Genomic DNA, 26845 nt, shown 5'->3' with positions numbered 1-26845 from the left:
TCAGTATACACCTCATTCACAATATGTAACGCTGGCAGAATAGCAAGGGGTCTGTGTTGAGGTACTAAAAGGAAGTCTCTGAGCCTTTTCTTGGATTCTGAGTAATCCTGGCCTTCCCAATGGAAATGCTCCCTCATGGTATGTAAGGTTTCCCCAAAGGAGTAGTCCTCAGGCGGAGAGACTGATGGAATTGATTCCTCAGCATCAGAATCCTCATAAGGGGGTAAAGAATATCCTAGGTCTGAGGATGAATCTGAAGAAATGGACACCTGGTCAGATGAGTCATAGTCTGCATCCTGTCTAGGCCTTTTATCAGGAGGGGGATGGGACCCCCTGATCAGAGTGCTTGGGTCTTCGGCCATTTTGAGCATTTGTTTCTTAGGCATGAAGGCCTGTCCTGGAGAATGCTGTATTTGTTTCTTTGTTTTTAAAGGAGGCTTAGACTTAGCAGAGGGTTTAATGCTTAACTGAGTAGGTCTGAAAACACCCTCTGAAGCTGCGGGTTGCTCAGCTACTCTGGATCCCTCTGAAGGGTTAGTTTCGGTAGGCTGAAAAACTTGTGCGTCCGAAGGCCCAGCCATCGCCACATGGAAGTCGGAGGCAGCCTGTGGTTCTGCAGAAGCGGTCGTCAGGGACTGCGAAGGTGCCTCACTGAAAACCGGAGAACCGGCGACTGGCCTAGAAGACGCTTCATCGTCAGTTTTGGGCCTTGGATGCCTGTCTTTGTGCTTTTTATGTATTCCGGTCGTCGGTAGTTCCGACGGCATGGTGTAATTTAATTTTCTGCCAAAATAATGTCAGGCAAAATCAAACTGACGTTTAATATTGCACTTGTTAAACCTAGCACAAAACTGACAACCAGTGATGTCGTGGTCTCGGCCTAGGCATAGGATACAATAGGAATGGAAATCCTTATGAGGTATTTGCTTCCCACAAGAAATACAGTTACTAACTTTTACTGACATCGGTCTGAGGCAAGAAAAAGTTTTCCCAATGGGGTACTTAGCTTTGTAGAAGACTTCGGTTCTGGATTTAGAATGAAAATCTCAGGAGTCGGCCGACCGGCACTTGCGAACTGCTTTTGCTTCGGGCACCGCACAGCAAGAAAGACTGAAGAAAATGGCGTCGGCTGCCTCTTGTATACCCCTGTCACACTGACGTCAGGGAGGAGGCGACAGCAACCTTCGCCAGACCAAGACTTTGGAACTCAGGCTGGCTGGGGAATCGCCTGACGGCAGGATAACCCAAGTGTAATGACTGCGGCAGTGTAACACGATGAACATCAGTTCAAGCGAAAACAAAAAGTTCCAATCACTAATACACCATGGAGGCATGAAACCAAGTAAAATGCCAAAAAAAAATATTCCATAAGAGCTTTACTATAATAAATAATTTATTATAATAATAAGACGTCTTGTGGAATATTTTATTTGGCATTTTACTTGCTTTTGTGCCTCCATGGTGTATTAGTGATTGCATAATGGATTAGCGAAGACAAAAAGTTCCAGACGATTCAACAATCATCTGCTCAGCAGACTCCCCCTCCAACCTACTTTAAAAACCCCAATCAGCTTTCTCCAAAACTGAAACCTGGATGCAGAACAATTACATGGCCCTAAATGCAAATGAAACTAAACCGATGATCTTTTCCCCTTCTAGAAACTCCACTGTCAACAAAACCTCCTTCTCCATACTCAGCCAGAATAACGTCCCCATTGAAATTGTATCAAGCACTAAACTCTTCAGTGTTATCTTTGATGAACATCTAAAATTGTACACTCATATCCAATCTATCATCAAAAAACACACCAAAAACTCCTGTGCAGACACTACCATTACCTTACCCCCATCACCAGAAAACCCCTAGCTTCCACCTACCTTCTCTCATCGGCTCTATGATGCTCCTCTCCTAACCAACCTCCAACTTGGCCTACAATCCAAACTGGAATCCTGCTACAATAAAATACGCAAATTTGCCACCAATTCCAAAAACTCTTCGCACCATTGCCACCCTCTCCATGCTCTGCAATGGCTCAAATCACCTGAACATTTTTAGACTCACCACTGCCCACAAGCTCATCTTCAAGCCTTCCAGGTGCCCCTCTCTCTCTATCACCTTAGCCCCGTACATTTCTAACCGCTCACCCAAAACCAAACCTTTCTTCAAATCTACAAACCCTTGCGACCTCCAGGCTATCTCCTGCTATCATACTCCATATCTAAACTATGGAACTCGCTCCCTCCCTTCGCAATACTTCAAACCACACCAACTTCAAATCTCTCTTGCTCTCCCACCTTTCTTCTAAATGGACATGCCCATGCCACTCTCCAACATAACTACCTCTCTACCTCCTCTCAGGTCCTTTCCCTGCTACTTTGCATGCTATTACTTTGTCTATTACCACACCCCATTAAACCAACACTGCACTATATTCTGATTCACCTTGGTTAACTTTGTTAGATCATCTTGCACCAGAAAATGTATCTAATGCTGTATAAACAAAACTGACAACAATCACCTATTATTTGTACTTCTTAGAATGAATATTATTCTGTGTTTCTTTGAACGACTGTTTTACACCTCACATGCATTTTTACTGTATTCTCAGCCTGTTGTACATCTACTGTATTGCTTTAAGCATGTTTGCAAACTGACTATATTATTTTAAGTATATTACTTTATGTATGTTTGTAACTTGTCTTTGGAGCTCATCTCCCTGGGCCTTCACTAAAAATGGGCTCTTCTTGGCCCAGTGGACTTCCCCAGTCATCAAACTGAAATAAATACATAAACTGGAACCAAAGACCTCTAAGAATGCTGTCTCATCCAGTGAAGAGGCATTTGTGGACCATCCCCCTCGTTGCTTCATCAATTCCAGGATGTTACCAAACATCACATCTTCTGCGAGAGATCTGGGGAATCCTTCACCTTCAACCAAATCAATGTCTTCTATGAATGACTCTGGGGATGAGTCCATATGCTTCTGTATGTCTGTTTCCAGTATACCTGAGCTGGTGGGTGGTCAAAGATGTCGGAATCAGACTAGGACTCATACAGAGCTACCTCAGAGGCCTGTGCTGTCGACTGTCTCAGGCAGAATGAGGGGAAGGAGAAGCTACATCCTCGAGGGTGGGTTGGAGGTGAGTTGAAGGGTAACACCTTCTCCCTTGGCACAGCTAAAATCCTTTCAAAGGCCTTACATGCAGAAACAAACACTAGATCAGAGGGAGATCACCTCCTGTCCAAAGCAGAAAGGAACACTTCGGTTCTGATGGTCTCAGGCAGCAAGGCCCACCTCAGACCTAAGCTGTCAAGAGCCACAGCTCCAACAGGGACAGACGGCTCCAGTAACCTCTGAGTCGACTTGCGCCCCAAGACTTGACACCAACTCTTTGGCTCTGAGACACTTCCTAATCCAAATACCTCACAGTCAAAAGAGGGTGGGATAATCTCGGAGTTGAAGTGGCAAGGCCCGTTGGCCACAGCAAATGCACAATGCAGCAGGCCAGATCCATGACACCCATCCCAAAGGTTGAATCGGTATGGGAGATAGTAGAAGAGGGGTGGTTGGACCAGTATTCGGTTTGTCCACGGGTGAAGGCACGTACTGAAAAAAACACAAGCTGAATTTGCATCCTCAAGAACTTCCACATCATTCTATCACCTTGCTCACTGAGACTTCTGGCTGACTAGATGTAAGATGCCACCGAGAGTGGTCTTAAAATTCTCTTCTCTTGCAGGATGGGAGAGTGAATTCTTAGGCTTATTGGCTCTGGACAAAAAAGGAGCCGAATAGAGGAGAGTCCGGTCCAAGGAATTGATGGATCTGAACTCCTCATTAACTTAGGGTCTGGACTGACCAAAAAAGAGGGATGCAGAGATCTCTTCCTGGATTTTTCTTCCTTTTTCTCTCTTTCTCTCTCTTTTATCTTTCTCCTGATCTTTCCTTTGCAGTAGTCTTCTCTTTAGTTTTGTACTTGTCCTGTTTTTTTTTCTCTCTCTCTCTCTCTTTTATCTTTCTCCTGATCTTTCCTTTGCAGTAGTCTTCTCTTTAGTTTCGTACTTGTCCTGTTTTTTTTCTCTCTTTTATCTTTCTCCTGATCTTTCCTTTGCAGTAGTCTTCTCTTTAGTTTTGTACTTGTCCTGTTTTTTTTTCTCTCTCTCTCTTTTATCTTTCTCCTGATCTTTCCTTTGCAGTAGTCTTCTCTTTAGTTTCGTACTTGTCCTGTTTTTCTCTCTCTCTTTTATCTTTCTCCTGATCTTTCCTTTGCAGTAGTCTTCTCTTTAGTTTTGTACTTGTCCTGTTTTTTTTCTCTCTCTTTTATCTTTCTCCTGATCTTTCCTTTGCAGTAGTCTTCTCTTTACTTTTGTACTTGTCCTGTTTTTTTTTCTCTCTCTCTTTTATCTTTCTCCTGATCTTTCCTTTGCAGTAGTCTTCTCTTTAGTTTTGTACTTGTCCTGTTTTTTTTTCTCTCTCTCTCTCTCTTTTATCTTTCTCCTGATCTTTCCTTTGCAGTAGTCTTCTCTTTAGTTTCGTACTTGTCCTGTTTTTTTTCTCTCGTTCTCTCTCTTTTATCTTTCTCCTGATCTTTCCTTTGCAGTAGTCTTCTCTTTAGTTTTGTACTTGTCCTGTTTTTTTTTCTCTCCCTCTCTCTCTCTCTTTTATATTTCTCCTGATCTTTCCTTTGCAGTAGCCTTCTCTTTAGTTTTGTACTTGTCCTGTTTTTCTCTCTCTCTCTCTTTTATCTTTCTCCTGATCTTTCCTTTGCAGTAGTCTTCTCTTTAGTTTTGTACTTGTCCTGTTTTTTTTTCTCTCTCTCTCTTTTATATTTCTCCTGACCTTTCCTTTGCAGTAGCCTTCTCTTTAGTTTTGTACTTGTCCTGTTTTTTTCTCTCTCTCTCTCTCTTTTATCTTTCTCCTGATCTTTCCTTTGCAGTAGTCTTCTCTTTAGTTTCGTACTTGTCCTGTTTTTTTTCTCTCGTTCTCTCTCTTTTATCTTTCTCCTGATCTTTCCTTTGCAGTAGTCTTCTCTTTAGTTTCGTACTTGTCCTGTTTTTTTTCTCTCGTTCTCTCTCTTTTATCTTTCTCCTGATCTTTCCTTTGCAGTAGTCTTCTCTTTAGTTTCGTACTTGTCCTGTTTTTTTGGATGGCGAAGAAGCTGCAGAAGATGATAAAGGCACAGCAGACAGGAAAGACCCCATCCGAGGAGGAAGGGTACCTTTAACAATCAGCTTTCCCTTCAAGTCTGAAGGGGCCTGGCACAAAGGATGCACAGATACTGTAGTCAATGTCAAGATGGGAAACTTCTTAACAGTAAACGCACATAGTGTGAAGATATTGGGGGGATTTTGAGGCACCACTCGGCACATTTCTTAAACCCCTGACCATCCAACACAGTGGGGGAAAAAAAAAAAACAAGGATAATAAACTTGTTGAATCCAATGGGTGTGTGTGTGTGTGTGTGTCTGTGTGTACATATATATATATATACATATATATATATATATATATATATATATATATATATATATAAACGCCATCACTAAGAAAAAAAATGTAATATAAATATATCAGAAAAAAATGGAAGAAATGCTGGAGAGTAGGACAGGCGATTTTCAATGCTGTTGACCCCAAAATACCTACACCAAAATATGGTGGCCCTTGTTCTAAACATGCATCTGATGCTTCAGGTAACAAATGAGACCTGAGGTACAAGGGCAGGGTGCAGGGAATTATGGGTAGAGGATTAGTCACAGCTCTGGATTTGTAAAGCTTCAAAGGTGGTGCCAATGTTAGATCAGACCACCCATATGTTGAATAGGATGAAAATGGACAACATTGTTCCTTGGCCATCATTGGAAGTGGAGAAGTCCTACAGACTGAGCATATATCTAGGTGAGGCAACAGACAAGGGTGCTCTGTAAAAAGAATGGATCTTTCTCTTGAAATAAGGCCATACCAAGGGGAGCTACATCTTGCGAGGCAAAAATGGTGCTATGAGAATGACCTTTGCTCTACATGCTTTGGCTTTCTGGATGAACCTGTCTGAAAGTGGAAGCAGGGGAAATGCATACAGGAGACCGGGGGGCCAATCATGGGAGAATGAAACTCTTATTAACTGTCCTTCTTGGGGAGTGATGTTGAAAAATGTTGGCATTTGGTGCTGGATGGTGAAGCAAAGACTGCAACAAGGTCCTCCAGGTACAAAATATGTTGTATGCTATCTTTACATTGAGAGAACACTTATTGTGTGGGAGCAAAATTTGTGTGCTCAACCTATCCACCTGACTTTGGATTTCCCCCAATTTGTGCATTGCTATCTTAAGCCAGTGCAACCTTACTTACCATTCCCAAACCCTTACAGCATCTCTGCATCGGGTGCAAGAAAATTACCTGCCTTGCTGCTGCTGGCCCGTACTACATCCATACTGTCAGTGAGTACAGATACCACACCATGATGCAGCAAGTCCTGAAAAGCCTGCAGTGATAGCAGGACTGCACTTATCTCGAGTACACTGGTGTGCAACTGGGTCCCTTGGACTGTAATATGCAGGTAATGCCCCCCACCCCAAGATGGACGGTTGACTATCACATATTCGATTGTCATTTAGACGATCGAATATGTGTGAAAATCATTTTCTCGAACTGAGAGTTTGATCACCACAATGTCGAAGCTGACATGAGCAAACAGCCGCTATTGTCAGCTTCATAGGTAGGTACTAGGCTATCTGCCTGAGGGCATTTATAAGCCTAGCCAGACTGTGTCGGCTTTCGCCACCCCAGTGATTAATTAATTGAGCCTCTGTCAAGCAGAGCCAATGAAGTGATCCCAGGGGTGTATTTTCTGTTACCCATCCACTCGTCAAGGCTTCTCTTGAAGAGTGTTAGTGAGGGGCTCTGCCTAATGTAGTTAGGAATTTTGTTCCAAAGCATGGGGAGCCTCTGTGACAGGAATCTATCCCTCCAGCATGTTCTATTTATTGTTGTGGTGAGGTTTAGCTCACTAGAGTGCGTGGCTCGCAGTGACTTGGATTTCTTTAGGTGGAGCATGTCCATCAATTCTGAGTTGGACATGGCTTTGTAAGTCAGGCAGAGATAACCTCTGAGTAAACGATATGTCATGGAGTACAGCCGGAGTTTTTTCAATCAGGCTGCATAGGACATATGTTTGGGGCCAGTAATCCTCTTGGTGAGATGCTTTTGTGGTCTTTCCAGCTGTTGGAAGTGTCTTGTGAGGTACATCCCAAATGGGGCATTGTACTCTATGGTGGGTCTGATGAGTGACGAGCAGAGGGGCACTATAACCTCTTTATTTCTAGATGCGAACCCCTTAGTTATTAGATGGGCCACATAGAAGGATTTCCTAACTACTTTGGCAATATGATTGTCAAAGGAGAGATTACTATCTACCTGGGTCCCCAGATCTCTTATTACCTCTTCTGTATTAAGGGGGCTGCCGCCTATGTGGTAATTCGTGGGTGTTTTGTTTTTCCCAAAGGGGATGACTATGCATTTTTTGGCATTTAGCTTGAGGCCATGCCTTTGACACTAGGTGTCTGTCTCAGTAAGGCCTTTTTGAAGGATGTCTGTGTCATCCGGAGAGTCAATTATGGCTCCTAGTTTGCAGTCATTGGCGAAATGGGTTAGCCATAGTCCTCCTGTGTTTGCCTGTACTTCTGAGAAATATATGCCGAACAGTAGGGGTCCCAGAACTGAGCCTTGTGGAACACCACTTGTGACTGGTTTAGAGTTGGACCTGGAGTCCGCTATGCTTACCGTGTGAGTTCTGTCTGTAAGCCAGTTGGCAACATTGCGGTTCAGATCAGGAAATGTACCCTTACCCTCACTGTAGTGCAATCTCGGAGTTTGTATATATAAGTAGGGGGGTGCAGGGGGACTTACCCCCCTGCAAACATTCCTGTTAGTTGTGGTCAGATGTGAGCATTTCAGCAAAGTTGATATTCAACATTGCTGAAATGCTCCATTTGATATTTTGGTTGCTCTGTATTTTGATTTCCGACAATATTTGTCGGAAATCATTGCATTCATCTAAACGATGTTCGCAAATATGATAGTAAACCAGATGGACACATCCGGAGTTACTGTGGCAGTAGAGAATAAGTGGGCAAAGTGTGTACCCATGGACAGATTCTGTGGGTCCGTCTACCATAACAAACCGTTGATGCAGGTCACTGAAACTTTTACCATATGAGTCATATTATGACAAGTCTGATGCGACTGGTTTTGTAGTGTCCAGTTTAAGATTCTCATGTTCATTCGTGTGAAAGGAACCATATGAATGGAAGAGGCCATCAGATGTAGCACCATAAAACCAGCTGCTGCAGAAGATCATGATTTCTGTAATAGGTCTGAGACTTCACTTACTACAAAGGTAATCCAATCTGGTGGTAACTTGGCTTTTTGGTTGACTGTATCCAACTGGCAGCCAATAAATACCAGGGTCTGTGATGGATTCAGTTGTGATTTGGCCACACTGATTGTGATCCTCTGAGATAGACACATTCAGAGTAAGTACTGTCTTGCCAACAGGAGCATCACCATAGAGGATGCTGCTAAGAACCAGTCATCTAGGTACAGAAAATTCTCTGAGTGGTTGCATTTGAACCATGACAGAAGCCACCTGCTTAGTAAACATGAAGGGGGCTGTGGTGAGTCTGAAGTGTAAGGCTTGAAACTGACAGTGACTGGCACTCATCTGCAATCATACAAATCTCCTCACTGTTTTGGTATGTAGGCAGGCATCTCAGAGATCAAAAGAGAATATCCAATCTCCTGCCTAACAGGCTTGGCAGTATGGACTGCACTATGACTATTCAGAATGACTCCTCCTTTAAGACATTTAGTCAACATAAGTTGAGAATGGGTCTAATGTCCTTTGTCTTTTTTAGCATTACAATGACTCTGGAGTAGAATCTGGACCCTCTCTCATCTGGTGTGACCACTTGGATGGCTCTTTTCTGTAAAAGGATTTTGACTTCCTTCAAAGTGGGTGGATGGAACAGTCATGGGATCTGAGGGCATGCTTCTGGGCAGTTCCAAAAAGAGGGAATAGAGTAGCCTCTGAATATAACATGATGAGCAGTTACACTGGTAATGGAAGGAAAGATATCCCCTGACTGCCTTAAGAGTGGGACAGTTGGGCACCTTTTCTGGACACATATTGAAGAGGTACTCAAAAGTATGACCAAAATCCCTAATGGTTGGGATGACTTCTGTTTCTGCAACAGTGGCTTGACTGGAAAACCCTTCTAACACGCAAACCCCTGCCATACTGTTGTCTATTCTGGGGCTGCTGGGACTCATGCTGCCATTTGATTCCTTTGAAAAATCTTTTGTGGTGGCAGAAACTTCACCCAACAGCTGTGTTTTGTACTCCTGCAGACAATGCAGCAGCTTCCCTTTCACCTCTGCCAAAACAAGGGAGTGCCACCTTTAAAGGATGCCTCCTTGAAATGGTCAGTGAAATCAGTAAGGCACGCCCAGGCTTGCCTACTCATTGCCATGCCACAGCCTCAGCTCTAGCTGCATCATCCATTGCATTGTAAATCAAATGCACGGTTATTGAGAAGACAGAATGTATTGCATTTGGGGAGACGCTGCATTGAGAATCAAATGCACGGTTATTGAGAAGACAGAATGTATTGCATTTGGGGAGACGTTGCATTGAGAATCAAATGCATGGTTATTGAGAAGACAGAATGTATTGCATTTGGGGAGACGTTGCATTGAGAATCAAATGCATGGTTATTGAGAAGACAGAATGTATTGCATTTGGGGAGACGTTGCATTGAGAATGAAATGCACGGTTATTGAGAAGACAGAATGTATTGCATTTGGGGAGACGTTGCATTGAGAATCAAATGCATGGTTATTGAGAAGACAGAATGTATTGCATATGGGGAGACGCTGCATTGAGAATCAAATGCATGGTTATTGAGAAGACAGAATGTATTGCATTTGGGGAGACACTGCATTGAGAATCAAATGCACGGTTATTGAGAAGACAGAATGTATTGCATTTGGGGAGACGTTGCATTGAGAATCAAATGCACGGTTATTCAGAAGACAGAATGTATTGCATTTGGGGAGACGTTGCATTGTGAATTAAATGCACGGTTACTGAGAAGACAGAATGTATTGCATTTGGGGAGACGTTGCATTGAGAATCAAATGCACGGTTATTGAGAAGACAGAATGTATTGCATTTGGGGAGACGTTGCATTGAGAATCAAATGCACGGTTATTGAGAAGACAGAAAGTATTGCATTTGGGGAGACGTTGCATTGAGAATGAAATGCACGGTTATTGAGAAGACAGAATGTATTGCATTTGGGGAGACGCTGCATTGAGAATTAAATGCACGGTTATTGAGAAGACAGAATGTATTGCATTTGGGGAGACGTTGCATTGAGAATCAAATGCATGGTTATTGAGAAGACAGAATGTATTGCATTTGGGGAGACGTTGCATTGAGAATCAAATGCATGGTTATTGAGAAGACAGAATGTATTGCATTTGGGGAGACATTGCATTGAGAATCAAATGCATGGTTATTGAGAAGACAGAATGTATTGCATTTGGGGAGACGCTGCATTGTGAATTAAATGCACGGTTATTGAAAAGACAGAATGTATTGCATTTGGGGAGACATTGCATTGAGAATCAAATGCACGGTTATTGAGAAGACAGAATGTATTGCATTTGGGGAGACGCTGCATTGAGAATCAAATGCACGGTTATTGAGAAGACAGAATGTATTGCATTTGGGGAGACGCTGCATTGAGAATCAAATGCATGGTTATTGAGAAGACAGAATGTATTGCATTTGGGGAGACGTTGCATTGAGAATCAAATGGACGGTTATTGAGAAGACAGAATGTATTGCATTTGGGGAGACGTTGCATTGAGAATCAAATGGACGGTTATTGAGAAGACAGAATGTATTGCATTTGGGGAGACGCTGCATTGAGAATCAAATGCATGGTTATTGAGAAGACAGAATGTATTGCATTTGGGGAGACGCTGCATTGAGAATCAAATGGACGGTTATTGAGAAGACAGAATGTATTGCATTTGGGGAGACGTTGCATTGAGAATGAAATGCACGGTTATTGAGAAGACAGAATGTATTGCATTTGGGGAGACGTTGCATTGAGAATCAAATGCATGGTTATTGAGAAGACAGAATGTATTGCATTTGGGGAGACATTGCATTGAGAATGAAATGCATGGTTATTGAGAAGACAGAATGTATTGCATTTGGGGAGACGCTGCATTGAGAATCAAATGCACGGTTATTGAGAAGACAGAATGTATTGCATTTGGGGAGACGTTGCATTGAGAATCAAATGCACGGTTATTGAGAAGACAGAAAGTATTGCATTTGGGGAGACGTTGCATTGAGAATTAAATGCACGGTTATTGAGAAGACAGAATGTATTGCATTTGGGGAGACGTTGCATTGAGAATCAAATGCACGGTTATTGAGAAGACAGAAAGTATTGCATTTGGGGAGACGTTGCATTGAGAATTAAATGCACGGTTATTGAGAAGACAGAATGTATTGCATTTGGGGAGACGTTGCATTGAGAATCAAATGCACGGTTATTGAGAAGACAGAATGTATTGCATTTGGGGAGACGCTGCATTGAGAATCAAATGCATGGTTATTGAGAAGACAGAATGTATTGCATTTGGGGAGACGTTGCATTGAGAATCAAATGCACGGTTATTGAGAAGACAGAATGTATTGCATTTGGGGAGACATTGCATTGAGAATTAAATGCACGGTTATTGAGAAGACAGAATGTATTGCATTTGGGGAGACGTTGCATTGTAAATCAAATGCATGGTTATTGAGAAGACAGAATGTATTGCATTTGGGGAGACATTGCATTGAGAATCAAATGCACGGTTATTGAGAAGACAGAAAGTATTGCATTTGGGGAGACGTTGCATTGAGAATGAAATGCATGGTTATTGAGAAGACAGAATGTATTGCATTTGGGGAGACATTGCATTGAGAATCAAATGAACGGTTATTGAGAAGACAGAATGTATTGCATTTGGGGAGACGTTGCATTGAGAATTAAATGCACGGTTATTGAGAAGACAGAATGTATTGCATTTGGGGAGACATTGCATTGAGAATCAAATGCATGGTTATTGAGAAGACAGAATGTATTGCATTTGGGGAGACATTGCATTGAGAATCAAATGCACGGTTATTGAGAAGACAGAATGTATTGCATTTGGGGAGACGTTGCATTGAGAATGAAATGCACGGTTATTGAGAAGACAGAATGTATTGCATTTGGGGAGACATTGCATTGAGAATCAAATGAACGGTTATTGAGAAGACAGAATGTATTGCATTTGGGGAGACATTGCATTGAGAATCAAATGCACAGTTATTGAGAAGACAGAATGTATTGCATTTGGGGAGACGTTGCATTGAGAATGAAATGCACGGTTATTGAGAAGACAGAATGTATTGCATTTGGGGAGACGTTGCATTGAGAATCAAATGCACGGTTATTGAGAAGACAGAATGTATTGCATTTGGGGAGACGTTGCATTGAGAATGAAATGCACGGTTATTGAGAAGACAGAATGTATTGCATTTGGGGAGATGTTGCATTGAGAATCAAATGCACGGTTATTGAGAAGACAGAATGTATTGCATTTGGGGAGACGCTGCATTGAGAATCAAATGCACGGTTATTGAGAAGACAGAATGTATTGCATTTGGGGAGACGCTGCATTGCGAATCAAATGCACGGTTATTGAGAAGACAGAATGTATTGCATTTGGGGAGACGCTGCATTGAGAATTAAATGCACGGTTATTGAGAAGACAGAATGTATTGCATTTGGGGAGGAGAACTCCAAAAGCATGTTGACGTCCTTCTTGTTACACCTCCTCTTCTTGAGGAGACTGTTGGAGAGCAATCAGAACTGTCTTGAAAAGAAGGCGCCCACAATCTCAGCAATGTGGGCATGTGAGCTCCTCTGTCCTGTTGGAACATAAAAGTTGAGTGGTCAAAGGATGCAGGATTTCAAGACAGTCTCAGGCTGGAATCAGCCTGTACAAGTCCTTGCAAAGATAGTATTTCAGGTCTCCTCCATTTCACTTGTTCTCCTGAAGTGCTGGTGCTGAAAGCCCTCAGACCGAAGTCCTAAGAACTCTGAAGTTGATGCCAGAGGCTCAGCGTGGAGTCCCTCAGGCCAAGTAGTCCCCAATAACAAGACTGGCTATGAAGAAACTAATTCTGAGGGCACTGACACAGAAGAATATTATCTGACAAAGTCAAAAAAATAAGTACAGAAGTCAGTACAGGTTTTATCACTATTAGCTGGAGGATAAATGACTGGAAGAGTAGAAGGGGAAGTTCTTGAACATGAGTAAATGTGGGGGACAAGATGACACCATACTGTAATTGGGCCTTCATGAAGGCTGACATCATGTATTACCAGTCCAAAGTGGTGGGGCTCCTAAGAGACCTGTGGAAGTGCAGAGAAGAAACAGATGCAGGTTTAGATGTTACAAATCTGAACAATTCTGTCTTCAAAGAAAAACTGCTTGTCCTTCTTGGTGCCGTGTCAGTGGTAATAGACATCTGCCAGAGAAGGGAGGAGGACATATCTTTGCGTACAGTAAGTTTTATTGTCTTGTATTAAGAGTGCCTGTTTATATTTGGGTTCTACCATAAGGGGTTTATTTTTTAATCTGGTGATGTATTTATTTCTGAGGGGGAATGATGCAGCTGGGACACTATTTACATGTGCATAAAATCTGGCAGCAAAGGATTCTATACACGCCATGGGGTCATCATGATGTTCATCAAAGTTAATAATAAAAATATAGTCAGGGCTTTCACGGGCATGTTGTTGGATAAGCATGCCCTACTATTGTAAATATAGTCAGAGCTTTCACAGGCACGTTGTTGTATAAGCATGCCTTACTATTGTTAGCTACAGAAATAGAACTGTCTGTGACATCTCTGCTCGCAGCCTCTTCCACAGCTAACTTAACTTGGCCAACACTGGAATGAAAGAATTACTAGTATTCATAACCTTTAAACACAGTACAATACCTCTTCAGATCTCTGAACTCCAAAAAAATCAGGCAGATGACAAAAATGGCTTCCCTCAAAGTTTCAACATGGTAAGGCAGACTCAAAAGTCCACTGCACTATTCTAAGACTATAAAACAGATTGATCTTCTTTGAAAACATAAAAAAATTCATTCAAATCACTCAGACAAAAGACTGACAAAAATTCAAGTGATTTTCAGATAAATGTCTTACACATGTCCATCAGAAGCAGCATCCACTACATTGGTTGCGTCCAGGGTTAAGACATTTTTATTTTTGTCACAAGGTTAAGAAAGCCATTTTTTATTTTTGTCACAAGCATCTATTTTGAGTGAGAAGCAGAAGTAAGACATAAAAATTAGGCTGAAAATTAATTAACATTTTACCAAACTTCTGATAGAATGCTACACAAGTTCAGAGAATATAGCTGTATTTGAATGAGAAAATTTACAACAGTATTCTTAATCATTCCCATCTTCACATAACTCAAACATTCTCACAGTAGCCACATCTTCTAATGGAGTCTGGCTTTGAGGATCACTAAAGAACAGTTTTAAACCTTGTTTAAAACCAAATGGCGTGATAAACAGCATAGAAAATTTGTTCGTGTTGCTAATGCACCTAAACATTGCAACAATTTTAAATTTCAATAGCTGAATCCATTTCTTGAACAAAAATTAAGTATACAAAACAGATTCTTTAGCACAGAGTTTTAATAACTTTACAGTTACAAGAAACTGGTACAGCTGCAGTTAGTTCCCTTCAATAAGTTTCAGGTAAACCAGAAAGACGCTCATTTTTTTAAATACACAGCACAATTAAACAGTGTTATAATGATAAGCAAGACTGTTACTAAAATTATAAACTCTTAAGTAAATGCTTGTAAAGTGAACAGAAAATGCAACTGTAATAAAAAAGAAGTTATGTACTCATAACGTTCCATGTTTGTTGTCCATCTCGACGTTCATTCTTATAATGATGGGTTCGGAGCAGATCCTTGGCTTCGACTCGGCCGAATACATAGCTGAAAGTCTCAAACCTGGCTCGTGGCAAGGCGGTATCCTACAATGCAGTGGTGTAATTCCCCAGATCTTGTTTGCTGCGACTACTGAACAACATGTACACTATACACATATCTACAAAGATATACATATATCCAAGTCTATACTATACATACTGGAAGGAGAAACAAGCTGAGACAAAGAACTCCTGAAAGTAGCAAAAAATCTACCAGGTCCACAAGGAGTCTTTGGCAGGGGGAAGGAGGGAGGGTTCGTACGAATTAATGGCGAGATGGACAGCAAGCATGGAACGTTATGGTGAGTACATAACTTCTGGAGCATTTCTCCCTGGGCCTCCGCTGAAAACAGGCTCTGTGGAACCTAGTCGGACATTTCTGGTCAACAAATGTTAAATAAATAAATAAATGTTATGTTGTCCTATCTCGCCTTCATTCTTACAATGATGGGACAGCGTCCCTAGCACCTTTACCCTGGGTGGCTCACGGGAGTACATCTTTAAGCACTGTGGAACCAAAGGATGCCCTGTCCCTGTAGGCCAAATACACTTTGTAATGGGTGATAAAAGTATGTGGAGTAGTCCAAGTAGCTGCTGCACAAATACTATCCATGGGAATTCTGGCTTGAAAGGCAGATGACGTAGCCATTGCTCTAGTGGAATGTGCCTTCACTTTGAAAGGTAAATCTCTGTGATTTGAGTTATAGATGAATGTAATACAATCAGAAAGCCAATTGGAAAGAGTAGTTTTAGAAAATGAGCTTCCCTTTTTCGCATCAGAGAAGGATATGAATAATTGGTCAGATTTTCTGACGTCTTTGGTCCTATGCAAATAGAATCTGAGTTGTACTCTGCCTTATTGCTATGATTAGGAAAGAACACTGGAAGCTCTATAGATTGGTTTATGTTGTTTGGAGAAGAGACTTTAGGTAGAAAGGATGGGTTAGTACATAAGGATACCCTATCCTTATGAAAAATCATATATGGCGGTTTAACAGAAAGAGCTTGCAACTCTGACATTCTTCTAGCAGACGTTATAGCCACTAGAAGCAAGGTATCCCAGGAAAGGAACTTGAGGTCTGAAGATGAAGAGGGCTCAAAAGGTGGCAACGTGAGATGAGACAAAACAAAATTTAGATCCCAAGGAGAAAGGGATTCCTTAAAGGGAGGTCTTAATAAGGAGGCACCTTTTAAGAAGGCTCTACACAACCTATGTGACATTAAGTTGGAAATAGAATTACCAATGTGAAAATTTGAAATTGCAGTGAGTTGAATGCAGATGGTTGCTGCAGCTGAGCCTTGTTGGAACAGTTCCGCCAAAAATTCCAAAATAGAATGAATAGGTGCAGAAAAAGGATAAATGTTCCTATCTTGAGCCCAAAAGGAAAACCTCTTCCATTTACTAGAATACAGCTTTCTAGTGGAAGCTTTATGCGAAGACATTAAGGATATGTCTAACTGTAGGAGTGAAGTTGTGAAGCCTGACTAAATTGGGAAGTGGAGCAGCCAAGCTGTCAATTTTAGGGTGTGGAGAGAAGGATGAAGCTCCCCTGACATATGAGTCAGCAGATCTGGCACTGGGTCCAGGGTCCAGAGTCCAAGGCCTCTCCTGAAGATGAGGCCAAATGAAGGGGAACCAAACTTGGCGAGGCCAGTAAGGAGCAATGAGAATCATCCTGCTTCCAGAGTATTTTCTTTCTGAATTACTCTGGGTATGAGAGGAAAAGGAGAAAATGCATACAGAAGTCCAGAGGGCCAATCGTGAGCAAGTGAGACATCGGAAACTCATGAAATGACCACTGGGAGAACAACAGCCATTGAATGATCCTCATGTGCATTCTGGCAAGAGGGAACAGTGTAATCATGGCAGCCATTGTTCCTACTAATTTTAGAATTATCTTTGCTTTCACTTTGGTCTTGGGAAGGAGGTTAAGTATTTGCTGTCTGAGTGCTATAACTCTTTCTGTTGAAAGATGTGCTACCATGAAGGAGGTGTCTAGATCTGCGCCTATGAATGTAATATGTTGACAGGGCAACAAGGCAGATTTTTGAAAGTTTACTGTAATGCCCAGATGACTGCAGATGTCCAAAGTTAGATTCCTGGCTTGTAGGAGTAGATGCTTGGTGGTGGCAGATAGGAGCCAGTCATCTAGATAAAGAAGCACTCGGAATCCTAGATGTCTCAGGTGAACCTTGACTATTGCCATATATAAGGTGAACACTTTGAGGGCTGTAGTGAGACCAAAGGGCAGAGCTCTGAACTGGTAATGGCTGACTCCCAGCCGGAAGCCTAAGTACCTTCTTGATGTCCTGTCCATTTTTATGTGGTAGTAAGCATCTTGAAGGTCTATTGAGCACATCCAATTGTCTTTCCCTAAAAAGGGAAGTATAGACTGCAGTGTCACCATTCAGAACTTTGACTTCTTGACAGATTTTTTTAACTTGCTTGGGTCTAATATGGGCCTCCAGTTCCCTGTTCTTTTGGGCACCAAAAAGAATCTTGAGTAAGTTCCGGATTCTATTTGGTTTGCGGGGACTTCTTGGATGCGTCTTTTGTGGAGCAGCTTTTGAATCTCTGTAGTTGCTTGTTCCCTTAGACTGGGTGGAATATCTGGGATTATTTTGGTCTATGGAACAGGGTTGGAAAAAGGGATGGAGTGTCCTCTGGATGTTATATTTAGTACCCATTTGCCTTGTGTGATACGGAATCACGGTCACCCTGGTTTTGCGGGCCCCCTCAGCCTCTGGTACAGCATCTACCGTTATTACCTCCCCCTCTGCCCCTGGGGAAGGTATCACCCCGTGCGTCCTGGAAAACTCTCTGGGATCTTTTGAACCACATCTTTCCGCTCTTCTGGCCTTTAGGATAAGGTCTTAAAGGTACAGAAAAATGTACGCCAGTGGCAGAGAGAGTTTTTCCTTCCTGCTCGCACCGGGTTAGTGTGTCTTTTACTTTGAGCCCAAAGAGTGAGGAACTATCAAAAGGGGCGTTAGTAAAGGTAGACTTAAGGGGCTCTGCAAAATTGCACAAGCACATCCAGGAGTGTCTCCTAAGGGAAGTTCCAGAACCCGCTGCCTTGCTCATTCCATCTGCTGCATAGGATATGAGCCTCATGGAGGAGGTGACAATGGAATTTAAGGTGGACAGCTGGGAGGAGACCTTCTCATTCACCCCCGCAGCTGATGAACCTTGTAGAGTATCTCCTAGCTCTTTCAGGAGATCTCTCTGTAGCCTTGTAAAGTGGGATAAGCAGTTCAGCGAGCGCAGTGAGAAAGTCGCTGAAGAAAAGACACGCTTCCCGTAGCTGTCCATCGTTCGAGAGTCTTTATTCGGAGGATGAACAGATGAGGAAGTCTCTACAGGTTCCTTCTTGGTGGCTGCTGCCACCACCATAGCATCAATGGGTACCCCCCTTGGTTAGAAAATCCTTGCCCGAAGGAGCTGACAAAAATTTGTTTGACCTCCAAGGGACCGGTTCCATAGTGTCAGGTGACTCCCATGCCTTTCGACTAACCAGGTCCATTAGCTTTTCAAAAGGCGGAGATGCACAGGAGGCTGAAGGTAGAGATACAAAAGCCTTCCGGTACACCAACTCCTCATCAGAAGGGGTGGCGGCCTGACAGCCGCCTCTTTGCTTGAGGATCTCTAGAATATCTGCAAATGAGATATTAGAGGACAACCGTGAAGACCCTTCCAACTCATCGAGGTCAGTGTCTGAAGTGATGGACTCGTCTGGGGAGTCAACATACTTCCTCTTGCAGGTTCTCTTCCGAGGTGGCTCCTCAGAAGGATATTCTGGTGAGGCCTCGAAGGAGAGGGGCTCGCCCATTGGGGGATCCTGAGGCTCTGGATTTCTGCTGTTCTGTGGAATGGGTTGTGCCAAGACAGTAGCTGGTGCCTTAGGGGGACGAGTACTAGTATCCTTCTGTGGTGCTGAATGGGTAGACAAAGCACTCCTCATCAGCTCAAAGGCGGATCCCGCCAGCTCTGAAGACTCCCTCGGCTCCAAGGAGACAGAGGAAGGCACCAAAACCAACGAGATTGGACCAGAGGCCAATGTGGGAGCCGAGCTAACCCAGGCCGACATTCCGAGCGGTAGACTCGACACTGAAGAAGATCGGGGCCGACATTCCGAGTGGTAGACTCGACACTGAAGAAGATCGGGGCCGAGAATGCCCCCTGGGGCCAACCAGGGAACCCCGGCTCCCAGACTCCCAGGATGGCACAGAGAGAGTCGGAGCAGATGTCGGCTCCGTGAACACCGAAGGGGGTCCCGGAACTGACAGATCCACAGTAAGCTTTACCAAGCACGGTTTACTATCATATACCCGAAATGTACTCAGTTGACTGTTCACATGGTCGACCGAGATTGTGCGAAATTCACAATGTCGAACACTGGAATTGCCGAAATACATGTCGACTGCTACCTAGGGATAGGTTTTAACATGGGTTGAGATGGGGGCAGATGTGTATTTCGGCAATATCAGTGTCCGACATTGCCTACGGTCGACATTCCAATTTGAATAAACGATAGTAAACCCCAAGTACCCTGGCTCCTAAGGACCAGCTTGGCTCGGAGGAGGAACAACAGTGGGTACAGTAGGCTCCGAGATCAAATGGGTGGGAGCTCAAAATAATTTAGTCAGCGCCGGCAACTTCAGGAGTCTGTGCACCACCTGTTCCACGTCATTTGATAAGCTCCTGGTGGACCTGGAAGGCAGGGATGGAGAGCGAGACCTATGAAAGATTGGAGATCTCAATGTCGGAGAAACCGGCAAAATATCCATGGACTGGCTCCGAGTGGAGGTATCTTGTGGCTCTGAGGGCTTTGGAGCTGAAGTACCAGGCCTGTCAATCAAAATGACCTCTGACAACTCCGAGAACTGTGGAGCCGAAGAAGTAGTGGCTTTGGAAATTTTTGGAAGTTTAACTGGCAGCTCCAACTGAGCCGATGTTGCAGGTGAATGTCTTTTCTGAGACTTACCCTTTTTTGGAGGAAGGAGACGAAGAAGAGGAAGAAGAACTACAGATGGCTTTCTCAAAAGAAGGCTTTAAGAGCCCTTTCGGAATCAATTTGCTTCTCCTTTCCTGAAGTACTGTAGCACTAAAAAACTGACAAAAAGTGCAGTCTTCTTGGAGTTGAATGGCATCAAGGCAGTAATCACATAACATGTCCATCTGTGATGGACATTTTTTGTGAGCACTTCTGACATTTTTTAAAGCCTGAAGGCTTATGTTCTCTCTCTTTTGGGTCTTTGGACATATTTAAGGCAAGACCCCAAAGGAGACAGCAACAACAAGAAAAACATTTAGCTAAAGACTAATGAGAGCTAAAGCTACACCAAAAGGTTACAACAGAACAAACACAAGGAAAGACAACCAGGGGAAGAAAAACAGAACCTCCAACTCAAACGGTTCTCTTTTCTAAACAAGACAATAATACACTACAAGGCCTCTAACTCAAACGGTTCTGTTTTCTAAACAAGACAATAATACACTACAAGCCCTCTAACTCAAACGGTTCTATTTTCTAAACAAGACAGTAATACACTACAAGCCCTCTAACTCAAACAGTTCTATTTTCTGGACAAGACAATAATACGCTACAAGCACTAACTTAAACGAGCGAATAGCTCTCTAACTTAAATGATTTTCTAAACACGACAATAATACACTACAAGCTCTCTAACTTAAATGAGCGAATAGCTCTCTAACTTAAACGAGCTATAAAGAAACTATCAGACAAAACAATAACCACTACAAGGGATACCAAAAGGGCCTACAAAGCGATGGCAAAAGCCATGCTAAAGGGGAAAAAAATAGCACTACCTAACAGAGAGCAGCAAGGAGGCACAACAACTTAAATATAATGAGAAACAAGCTATTTATAAGCAAATATAACAATTTTAGAAAAAGATAATAGAAAATTTGTCACAACTTAGCCACAGCCAAGATGAGCGCATCCAACCTCGTAAAGCGGCAAACAAGATCTGGGGAATTACACCACTGTATTGTGGGATATCTTCTTGCCACGAGCCGGGTTTGAGACTTTCAGCTATGTATTCGGCCGAGTTGGAGCCAAGGATCGTCTCCAAACCCATCACTGTAAGAATGAAGGTGAGATAGGACAACATAACATCCCTAATTTCCTTGATATGACATAACCAGAAACCAAAAACAATGGGGGTCAAAATATTATCACCTACTCATCCCACTGCAAGAAAAATGTTCTGCTTCATGGATTCCTGTCAGAAACTTAGATATTGAAAAAGTTATCAGAACTGCCCTCAACTAGGAAAGCTGGCTGAAAGACCTGAGGTTCATTTTGCCTCTAGAGGTTTGAGTCAGTCTTTCACACTGACAAAAACAAACCCAGCTTTCAGTTCAGGGGCCTGCTGCTTAAATATATGAGCTATGGCTGTCCTCCGGAGGAGCAGATTACCCAAACAATCAGATGAATGCTGCAAATACAAAGATGAGGGCTTTTTATCAATTAATGTAATACTGAGCATCATAAAATGGTCTTTGTACAAGCAGTTTATGAACATGACTAATCTCTTACCTGGTAGAACCATTGCCACTGGAAGCGAACAGTAACTTTTAGCATCATTGCGATAATTCTTGTGAAATAAATATAGCAGACAATCTGAAAGCGAAAACAAGACACAAAATATGTAAAGGTAGAATTTAAAAATCACTTCATGCTACTTACTTATTCACACTTCCTGCACTCAACGTTATTCATAACAAGTGACTGCACTAAAAGTAATGACACCTTTTTAAAAGGAAATGCTCTTTTTTTTCTTTCAAGCTGCTGCTGACTTCTGGCCCACATCTGCAGCTATTATTTCATCCTCCCTAGGGCTAATATTTAGTTGTGGAAGTATCCTGATGTGACCCTTCCTCCGGGTGACCTCTCTTCCTTTGGGAGGGAAGTGTGTTAGGCTACTTGGTTCAACACTACAACAATCACAGGGGGAAGAAAGTACAGCTGTGTACACTTATCATAAATGTAGATGTTCGAGTGTATTCACTGTTGCAGTCATCACATTTGGGTAATCCTGCTGGCAGGTTGCTCTCAGTCGGCCTGAATTCCAAAGTCCTGGGTCCTGCGTCAGCCGCTGTCGCCCCTTCCCTGACGTCAGGAGTATAAAAGATGCGGCCGACGCCATTTTCTTTTTTTCTTGCCCCAGATGTCAGGTGCCCCCTAAAAGGGTAGCCAAAATGTATATACATAGAAATACATACATCAATGTAAACATTACCTTCATCTACAAGCAAAAACACTACATAGGTTGTATTAATCAGAGAAGAAAAGATAGGTTCCATCAGAAGAAAAAGGGGGATGGCGAGTGGGTAACCTGGACTGCAACAGTGAATACACTTGAACATCTACATTTATGGTAAGTGTACACAACTGTACTATGTTCTTCATGTTTCAATGTTGCAGTCATTACATTTGGGCAGAGTCCCAAAGCTATGGATGGGAGGCTGGAGCTAAACGGCATTAGGAGGGGCTATGAGGCCCTGCAGAACTGCAGTGGCAAAGCCTGCCCTGGATTTAGAGCAGAGTGGCAGATGGTAGTGCTTGGTAAAGGTGTGCACTGAACTCCAAGTAGCAGCCTCTAAAATGTCCTTAGTTGGTACTCCCCTGAGAAAGGCTGCTGAAGTGGCTGCAGCTCTGGTTGAATGTGGCCTAATGTCCTTAGGCACTGGCTTGCCATGGTGTAAGTAGCAGAAATGAATGCAGTGGCCTCTCCACTTTGAAATAGTCTGCTTTGAGATAAACTTTCCTTTTGATGCTGCAGCATAAGCCACTAGTAATTGTTCTGTCTTTAGAAAGTCTTTGGTTCTGTCCAAGTAGAATCTAAGCTGTCTGTGAACATCCACGGAATGCAGAATTCTCTCCCCCTTGTTCTGTGGTTTTGGATAAAAAGTTGGCAGATTAATAGTTTGGCTAAGAGCCACACTGGACACCACCTTAGGTATAAAAGTTGGGTTTGTCCTCAGAGAGACCCTGTCTGGATAAAAAATGATAAAACGTTCTACAGCCATGAGTTCCTGAAGCTCTGAAACTCATCTTGTAGAAGTTATTGCTAGGAGCAGAGCTGTTTTCCAAAATAAAAACTTTATATCAGCCGTTGCAGCTGGCTCAAAAGGTGGCAGGGTGAGTTTTTTCCAAGACATAGCTGAGGTCCCATGCAGACATTGGTGAAGATCTTGGAGGCCTTTAGTTTTTGGCCCCTCTGAGGTACTGTTTTAGTAAGGGATGAGAAAAGATTGGTGGTTCTGTATTGTAATGAGCCAATATGGCAGAGGCATGAATTTTAATAGACGAAAAAGACAGACCTTTGTCCAGCATCTCAGTTAAGTATTGCAAAATCTGAGGAATATTTGGCATAGCTGTTATCAGTTCCTTATTCCTGGTTCCAAACACAAAATGTCTTTCATTTTCCAGCATAAGATTTTCTAGTACTAGGCCTTCTGGCCTCCAAAATGACATCCATCACAGCTTTACGGAGAGATGTGTTTTGAATGACTAAATTATCCGCCATGCTGCCAGGTTTAAAGTCCTGAGTTGGCTCTGCAGGATCTGATTGTTTTGCTGGGACAGTAGATGAGGTATCTGAGGCAAGGTCCAAGCTGGGCACTGAGACAAGCTCCTTAGTATTGGATACCAGTACTGGCGGGGCCAGTCTGGGGCAATTAGTATCATCCTTGGCTTCTCCTGTCTGACCTTTAGGAGTACCTTGGGGAGGAGAGGCAGAGGGGGAAATGCGTGCACTGATAGGTTTTTCCAGCTGAAAGATAGGGCATCTACTTTCCATGCTTGTCTGTGATAAATCCTTGTACAGAATCTTTTTAGTTGGTAGTTGTGAGGGGAGGCAAATAGATCTATGTCCGGGCATCCCCATTTCCTTGTTATCATGCTGAAGACTTGTGGATCCAGGTGCCACTCGTGGGGATCCATGAGGTTTCTGCTTAGGTCGTCTGCCAGAGTATTTTTCCTTCCTGGCAGGAATTATGCCTGCAGATGTACTTGGTAAGTCAAAGCTGTGTCCCACAAAGTCATGGCTAGTCTGCAAAAGGGGGTAAGAATGAGTGTCCCCCTGCTTGTTTATATACCACATTACCATGGTATTGTCTGTCTTTATCAGAAGTTGTCCTGGATGCAGTAGGTCCTTGAAGGCTGTCAGGGCATTTTGAACTGCTAGCATCTCTTTTTGATTGATATGTAGATGCATTTGGTTTGAGATCCATGCGCCCTGAATGCATCTTCCTGCCATGTGGGCCCCCCAGGCGTAATCTGATGCATCCATCATTAGTGTTTGCCTGGCTGGAGGTAATGTGAATGGCTGTCCCTTGTTTTAGTGACAAGCCTGTGCCCACCATCAAAACTCCTGTTGCAGGCAGGGAATGAGAGTAATCATGGTTTCCAGGCTGTGGCAATGGTGAGTCTAAACACTTTTTAGGTACCACTGAAGTTTCCTCATATGCAGTCTTGCATATGGAATTAGTAGGATGCAGGATGCCATGAAGCCCAAAGCCTGCAGAATTTTTCTTGCAGATAACTGGGCCTTTGCTGCCAGCATTTTGAAATAGGTAGTCAGTTGCCTTTGTTTGTCTGGCATGAGACAAGCCATCTGGGCAGTTGTATTTAAACTTGCACCCAAGAATATTATCTCTTGAGAGGGTATTAGTTTTGATTACTTTTCGTTGACTGTGTACCCTAGGCATGTTAGAAGTCTTTTCACAAACACCAGATGCTCTAGAAGAATGTCCTTGTTCTCTGCTTGAATTAGACAGTCGTCCAAGTAAGGATATATTTGTACTCCTCTTTGTCTGCAGAATGCGATTACTGGTGCCAGGTACTTTGTAAAGACCCTGGGCACAGTAGATAAGCCAAAGGGCAGTGCATAGAATTGGTAATGCATTGAGCCAGCCTTGAATGTGAGGTATCTTCTGCATATTTGTCTGATTGGGACATGCAGGTATGCCTCTTTTAGGTCTAAAGTCACAAGCCAAGCGTTCTTGCCCAGCATGGGCAGAAGTTGCTACAAAGTCAACATCTTGAATTTTGGAATATCCAGGTATGTGTTCAAAATAGATAGGTCCAGTATTAGCCTCCAGGCCTTGTCCTTTCTGGGTACCAAGAACAGTCTTGAGTAAAATCCTTGTCCCTGCTCTTGCTCTGGTACTTGTTGAATGGCCCCCATGTCCATGAGGGATGAGACTTGTTTTTTTGCCTCTGCCCATTGATTTTTTGGCAGATCTGGCCAGCCGTTTGCCTTTGGCAGGGTATGGAAATGGAACTTGTACCCTTGTGACACGATATTTAAGACCCACTTGTCCTGGGTTATAATGTGCCAATTTTGTGGAAAAAAATGCTAATTCCCCCCCTAAGGGGGCTGCCAGGAGATAAGTGCTTGGTGCAGGCAGGGGGAAGTCATTGGAACTTTTTCCTGAATGGTTCTGATTTGTCTTCTCCAACTTTGGAGGTAGCGGTCCCCCATTGCTTTGAGCGGAATGAACCTTGCGCCTGGGATCTGCCTCTAGGGTGTCTGGGTCTGCCCCTTTGAGGTCTGTCTGACACAGGAAAGGACCAGTTCTTTGTTGGCCAGTGTCTACTGAACCTAGGTGGCTGTACTTGTAAAAAATCTTTGACTGTTTGCATAGATTTAGCTTTGTCCTCCATTTTCTTTAACACCTCTTCTGCCTTAACACCAAACAAAGTATCATGCTGTAAAGGTGCATCTAATAATTTAACTTTAACATGATCAGGCAGATTTTGTTCCTTTAATCAAGCATGCCTCCTAATTGCAGAGCCTGTTACTGCGGCCCTGCAGGAGGCCTCTAAAGAATCAAAACCACATTGCAAAGTATGCTTTCCAACTTGTTCAGCTGCATGCAATATATCCTGCATTTCCTTGTTTTCTGCACATTAAGTTTAACAACATTTTCTGTTTAAGCAATGCCATGACATGTTGCTGATATTTGAGCATATGAAACTGACAGTTTAAGGCCCTTATAGCCAAGGTAGCAGATGTTCATAGGTTGGTACTAGGCTATCAGCCCTAGGGCCTATACAAGCCTAGCCATAACAATTCCCTGGCTATTTCTTCCCACATTATTTACTTTCCTGGACCCCTGTCTATTTACTTTCCTGGACCCCTGTCTAAACCTTTTTTCCCCATCTATGCAGTACCCTAGAATCCCTGTCAGAGGGGGTAGGGTTTTTTGCAGCAGAAGCCTTAACTCCTTTGGGACCCTGAGAAATAGTTTCTGGGTCTGCAGCAGGGTTTTTAAAAAGGAATTTATGTGAGTCAGGAACCCTGTAATATCTGTCAGGCTTAACAGGAGATGGAGGTAAGGAGTCAAGGGTAAGGCTAGACTCCGAAAACACATCATCTACAATGTCTAACACAGGTGGGATGGCTAGTGGCTTGTGCTGTGGTAGTAACAGGAAATCCCTGAGCCTCTTTTTAGATTCTGAAAAATCTTGGCTCTCCCAGTGGAAATGCTCCCTCATGGTATGTAAGGTTTCCCCAAAAGAATAGTCCTCAGGAGGAGAAGCTGAAGGTATGGATTCTTCAGCATCAGAATCCTCATTAGGGGGAAAAGAATATTCCTGATCAGAAGAGGAATCTGAAGAAATGGAAACCTGATCAGAAAATTCATAGTCAGTCTCTTGCCTAGGCCTCTTATTAG

The 26845-nt window shown here is 43.0% G+C and overlaps 1 protein-coding gene across 1 annotated transcript in view; it reads right to left on the bottom strand.

Annotated features, from left to right (window-relative positions):
- GPR108 (G protein-coupled receptor 108) overlaps positions 1-26845 on the bottom strand; it is a 1998409-nt gene that overhangs the window by 383750 nt on the left and 1587814 nt on the right. The window contains exon 14 of the mRNA XM_044082382.1: positions 21699-21782. Within this exon, the coding sequence (XP_043938317.1) occupies positions 21699-21782 (84 nt within the window). The remainder of the gene's footprint in view (positions 1-21698; positions 21783-26845) is intronic.

This window comes from Protopterus annectens, chromosome 9.part0 (assembly GCF_019279795.1).
Source record: "Protopterus annectens isolate FY-2018-M chromosome 9.part0, PAN1.0, whole genome shotgun sequence".
Taxonomy (NCBI): Eukaryota; Metazoa; Chordata; order Ceratodontiformes; family Protopteridae; genus Protopterus; species Protopterus annectens.
The sequence above is the reverse complement of the archived record's forward strand: the minus strand, read 5'-3'. Positions and strand labels throughout refer to the sequence as shown.